Source organism: Propithecus coquereli, unplaced genomic scaffold (assembly GCF_000956105.1).
Source record: "Propithecus coquereli isolate 6110/MARCELLA unplaced genomic scaffold, Pcoq_1.0 Scaffold120, whole genome shotgun sequence".
NCBI lineage: Eukaryota > Metazoa > Chordata > Mammalia > Primates > Indriidae > Propithecus > Propithecus coquereli.
Window position 1 is genome coordinate 2,684,615 of NW_012136081.1, and position 6,036 is coordinate 2,690,650.

Consider the following 6,036-nt stretch of genomic DNA (forward strand, 5'->3'; position numbering starts at 1 on the left):
TAGGACCCACATGAGGGAGGAGGGCATCTCTCCACCTGCAGGCTGGACACACCGTTTCACTTCAGAAAGGCCACAGTAATTCTCAGCGCCTTGGGTGCGAGCACCCCTGGGCCCCCACAGTGGCCTCTCTTCGAGGCCTACCTCAGAAGGGACAATGTGTTAAAGAAAAGGTGTTTCTGACCCCATTCCAGAGCAGGGGTGAGGGGAGGGTGAGGTGCCTCTCAGTGACTGCCACCACAAGGCAGCCCCTGTCCACGGGCCCAACAAAGTCCTGTCCTGGAGCTACTCCACCTTCTGGACGGCCTTCCAGCCACCCTGCCCTCAAGGTTGCTTTAGGAGGCTGGATTCCCGATAGCAAACCCCACCCCCAAATGACAGCCCAGACGGAACTCTCTTAATAAAAAAAAATAATTTATTGTCAACAACAGTGATATATACAACAGGAAAACAGGTGAACAGGAGAGCAGGACTGAACGGAGCCGCGGAGAGCCCTCTGCAGGGATGGGGTGGGAAGAGGTAATGGAGGCCTCCTGGTATAGGGGCCTGAACAACAAGTGAGGGAGGGGAGGTGTCCCCCGAGGTAGTGGGACTCAGTTCAAACCCCGTTACGACCACCTCTCGTGTAAGGCACTGTGCCAGGGGAGAATGGTGGGGGGCTGAGAGGGTGGGAGGAGGTTGCGTGGGCAGAGAGGTCTGGGTCAGGAAAGGATGGGGTACACAGGTGTTCTCCACAGGCCCAATGCCCCACTGTGGGCAGCCTAAGCCGCCCCTGCCAGCCTCAGCTGCCCTCAGGCCTGGCCAGGGTAGACGGTTTCCAGTGCCCCGAGGTACCAGTGGATGCTGCCCTCATCCCCACCTTGTCCTGGCACCTGGTCTTACTCTCCTCCAGGTGGCCAGGCTGGGCAGCTGTGAGTTAAAAGCCAAAGGGCCATGCTGCCTCTTCCCCCACTTCCTCTCCCCCACCCAAGAAAGCAAGAATTTACACCCCACTCCCCGCCTTTGGCTCCCCCACTACAGTGGTGTTGGATTCTGACAAAACTGCGGGCCAGTCTGGGGAGTCACCTGCTCCCACACTCTTGTTGCCCTGGGGGTGCTTGGACCAGTCCGGCAGGAGGCTGACTGCTGGGGGCTCCTCCATCCGCACACGGATAACCTGGAGATCCAGCGTCCCACGGAGCCCTGGAGGGGGAGCTGGGCAGGGATGGGAGCAGAGAGCAGAGTCAGGGCACCCCGATACCCTGCCACGAGAATACTCCCTGAAAGCTCTGTAAGCTGAACCCCACTTCCAGGGCCTTCATGACGTCCACAGCCCAGTGCCTGGTCTGAGGGGAAGCCAGGACCACAGGAGGCTCCACTCTTGGTTGATGCAAAGACTACTACCAAACCCAACACTAGGCCCACAGCCTTCTCAGGCCCAAGACAGACACTCGCTGTGACGCTGTCCTGCCACACGGACACTTAGCGCTGTGTGCCTCTCCCCACAACTCTTACCTGCAGCTGACTCCATTTCACCTCGCGCTTACTGCGCATCCTAGCCTAGCAGGTTCTGGCCTGGTGGGGCAGACGTGGTGGGGTGGGAACACTCAGAAGCAGTCTAAGGCATAGTTGTGACCACCAAGAAGCTCGGGAGGGACTCCGTGGGGCAGAGAGCACCCGGCTCTGCCCTGTAAGTTCAACCAGGCTCTTATCTCCACAGTCAACACCGACGTCACAAGGACCCCACGTCCACCTTAGCTGGATGGAGAAGCTACTCACAACGGGCAAAACTGGGCCTCGAGACATGGACTGCCATGGCCAGTGCAGCCATAAAAACATCCCGTGTCCCCTGTGAAGGGGACACGTGCACAAGTTATACTACACTGAAAAGCAAAACCAGAAAATGGTGATTGCAACTGCTGCGCCATATAGCGAAGGAGCCGTCTGTATTGAGAAGGATGCATTTGTTTTTTTCTATACTACTCTTAGAGACACGATTATTTAAAATGTGGCAGAGGAAACAGGTACGATTTTGCCATATACGATAGTTTGCTGGTTTTGAAAATGACTTAAAGGCTGCCACCAGGTTGTACCATTTAGCAAATTCTGTTTTGTGTACCCATAAGGGGGCTCACCTCTCTGATAAACTATAAGATCATTGAGAGAAGCCTGAATCCCACTCATTTGTTCATTAATTCAACAATAATTTATTGAGCAACTACGATGTGATGTGCCCAACACTGTTCTGGTTGCTAGGACAACTATGGAGAATGGAGCTGACCAAGCTGCCTTTCTGGAATTTACCTTCTAATGGTGACAGCCAATAAACAGGATAAAATAAAGTTACAGTATGTTATATACAGACAGATACAAAGTTGAAAAATATACCAGGGAGAGGGGACAGGGCAGCAGGGAGCTGGCAGGTGAGTAGAGATGCAGGGGACGTGAGGAGTCAGTTCTGTGGAGGGCTGGGGGAACAGCATTCCGAGCAAAGGCGGATGCCCCAGAGGACATGCTGGCTGCTGTAGGAACAGCCAGCGCCCGGGCAGAGCGAGTGCAGTGCGGTGGGAGAGGTCAGGAGCCTCGTGGGGCAGCTCCCTGGTCACCATGAGGACTCTGGCTTTTATCTGGAGTGCAACAGGAGTAGCACTGGAGGGTTCTGGGCAGAGGAGTGCCCAGATCTGACTTGTGCTTTCCGCAGGGACACTCTGGCTGCTGCATGAGAGGACAGCACAGCGGGCAAAGCTCACAAGCCGGGAGACCAGTTAGAAGGTTGATACAGGAAGCAGGTGAGACGGCCTGGACTCGGGCAGCAGCAGCAGAGGTGGTGACAGGAGATGAGCTCTGAACTCATTTTGGAGGATCTGCTGCCAGACTGACACGGGGTTGGAGACACAGCACACTGAAGGATGGGGTTGCCAGTTTACCGGGAAAGGGAAAATGGGGGAGGAGCAGAGTGGCTGTGGGTGGGGTGTGGGAAGGAGATGGGGGTTCAGTTTGGATATGCCGAGTTCAAGAGATCTTTTAGATAATCAAGGAGGGATGTCACCTGGGGAACTGGAAGAGAGGCTAGAGCCAGGGTGGAGGGGTCGAGCTGGGAGTTACGAGCACATAAATGGCACTGAAAGCTATGAACCTGGATGATATCTCCCAGGGAGTGAGTATTGACATTGACCCATGGCTGGTGATATTTAATCATTTATTCATTCACCAAACACATAAGCAGTGCCTATTCTGTGCCAGACGCTATTCTGGCCACTGGGGATATTATAGTGCATGAAACAGACAAACATCCTAAAGGCCCTCACATTCTAGAAAGGGAACACACACAGCACCATGATAAGCTTCCAACTCTGGGAGCTGAGAATGAACAAGTGAGAGAAACTGAGAAGGAAGAGACAGTGGGGTAGGAGGAAAACCAGGTGAGCAGCTGCCCAAAAAGCCAAGGGAAGAAAGTTGTCTCCAGGAAGGAGTGAGCGATGGGTCCATTGTTACTATCAGATCAAGGAAGAGAAGGACCAAGAACTGATTCCTGGATTTAATTTTATGGATGTCAATGGCGACCTTGCCAAAGAAATGATTTTCGTGTGTTGAGGATGAAAGTTTGATTAAAGTGGATTTGAGAGACAGACTAGGGGCAACTGGTGTAGAAAACGCTTTCCAGCTTTGCTGAAAAGGTTTGGAGACAAATGGGACAGTGGCTAGAGAGGGAGGAGGGGCTGAGAAGGGAGACACACAGCCTTGCGTTGGTGGATGGGGACATGCAGAAGAGCTGGGTGACGGGGAGGGCAGGCCTGGGTGCCGGAGGGAGGGAGCAGGAGGATGCTGCTTGTAGGTGAGGCGCCTGTGTGGGTGTAGCGGAAATATAATAGGCTGCCGCTGACTAGGTTGAGGGTCCTGAGCCAGCCGCCTAACCTCCCCAACGCTCAGTTTCCTCTTCTGCAAAATGGGGATCATAATACCTTACTGGTGGTTGTGTGGATTTAGTGAGATAACGTATTAGAAGAGTTCAGTACATAGTAAGGGCTCAAGAGGTATAGACTTCTCAGCCGGGTGCGGTGGCTCACGCCTATAATCCTAGCACTCTGGGAGGCCAAGGTAGGCGGACTGTTTGAGCTCAGGAGTTTGAGACCAGCCTGAGCAAGAGCGAGACCTCGTCTCTACTGAAAATAGAAAGAAATTAGCTGGACAACTAAAAATATAGAAAAAATTAGCCGGGCATGGTGGCGCATGCCTGTAGTCCCAGCTACTCGGGAGGCTGAGGTAGAAGGATCGCTTGAGCCCAGGAGTTTGAGGTTGCTGTGAGCTAGGCTGACGCCATGACACTCTAGCCCGGGCAACAGAGTAAGACTCTGTCTCAAAAAAAAAAAGAGGTATGGACTTCTCAAGCCAACGGAATTAAATGCCAATTCTTCCTGGCCACAGAGGAATAGTGGGTGGGGAGGTCAGGAGAGTGAGGCCTGAGAGGTAGTAGAGAGATCAGAGCTCCAGGGCCACGAACAACAAGCCGGGAGGATTTAGCAGCCCCCAGGGCAAGCTAGACCCTTCCTCACCCCCACTCCTGTATTGTCCCTGCCCAAATTCCTGTGCTTCCCAGTGTCACTTTCACCCTTCCTCCCATGTGTGCATCTGGGCTCAGGCACATTTCACACAGACCCGCTGCTGCTGCGGAGAGTGGGGCTGAGCCCATTCCCCTTGCTTCTCACCAAAGCCCATCTCTGAAAGGGACTGTGGAAATGTCACCACCAGAATGACAAGTGAAGGCAGCTATCAATCATACACCCACCCTTTCAATAAATTTTTACTGAGGGCTTTCTTTGTGTTAGGCACTGTTTTAGGCGCTAAGGATACAGCAACAAACAAAAGTAAAGACCCTCAGGAAGCTCAGACTCGTGCATGTTCTCTCACTATGCTTCCTCTGTAGTCCACCTGGAAACACGCCGGATCTGGCCAAGGTGTCCTAAGCCAGATTTCTAGGTCTTACTTTTATAATTAAACATCAGCAAGGCAAAGAGACTCTTTTTTCCATTATTTGTGAGTGTGTCCTCTTGGCCCACCTTCTCTCCTGGCCTGGACACTCTCCCCACCCTCATCCTGCAAGGTCCTCGGAAAGTTCTAGAAAGTCCTCCCAGACTGCCTTACATTCACATACATCAGCTCAGCGAACCCAACCCCAGTGACCTTTTCCAACTTCTAAATCCATGGTTTTTAAACTTCTTTTTTGAAAGTGGCACAATCTTTATTCTGACAAAGTCTTCAGAGACTTCAGTCATAACAATACAGAAAACAGACATTATTCTGGCTGAAGCCTCATAGGTTTCTGAGACTTCTGTACAAGCCGTGGGTTCTTGAAACCATCTGAAAGCTCGGGTCCAGAGCTCTGTTCTGCACAGAAGCATCACGGGTGTCCTACTAGTCCTTTAAAGCATCACTGCCTCCAACCTGTGCCCCTACACAGAGTTTTCTGGGAACAACAGCTGCCTTATTCATGTGACCTTCCAGCCTCAGGGCTGGGCTCCAGGAACACTTGCTGCTGCACTACTTAGTGTCTCCTGCAGCTTCCGGGCCACCTCCAACCTCCACAAATCCTGCCTCGGCCAAGAAGGCCCTGCAATCTCCTGCATCTCTCTCAGGTCATTCGATCAGCGTGCTGAACCCCGTGCCTCTCAGGCTTTGCCCATTCACCCCAAAGGAATCTAAAATCTCAGGGATTCTCTTCTCATCTACTCACCACTCCAGATAGGTGGGGTTTGGGCACAGGGCACCCCAGAACTCGAAACGGAGGCTCCCTTTCAAGAGTGAAACCAGAAGACCCATTAGACAGTGGGAGAGGCCAGCCACTTAGAGCAGGGATCCACCGAAGAGAAGGAGACTCAGGGAACGCTCACGTCCCAGGAGAACACATGGTCTCAGGGAGGCAGGACTGGAATGTGACTCAAGCTGAAACTTGAGACAGTTAAAACCGTTATCTACGTGAAGAGGGTGAGGGCTGCCCCAAGATTAGAAAACGGGGGGCCTATCGTGGCAAATAAATAAAGCAATGACACACACACACACACA

At 52.7% G+C, this 6,036-nt stretch overlaps 1 protein-coding gene across 1 annotated transcript in view; it reads right to left on the reverse strand.

Annotated features, from left to right (window-relative positions):
* Positions 1 to 392: 392 nt before the first annotated feature.
* Positions 393 to 6,036, reverse strand: part of LOC105827437 (chromosome unknown open reading frame, human C11orf84) — a 12,546-nt gene continuing 6,902 nt past the window's right edge. Inside the window, exon 6 of the mRNA XM_012665605.1 lies at positions 393 to 1,191. Within this exon, the coding sequence (XP_012521059.1) occupies positions 980 to 1,191 (212 nt within the window). The 3' untranslated portion in view covers positions 393 to 979. The remainder of the gene's footprint in view (positions 1,192 to 6,036) is intronic.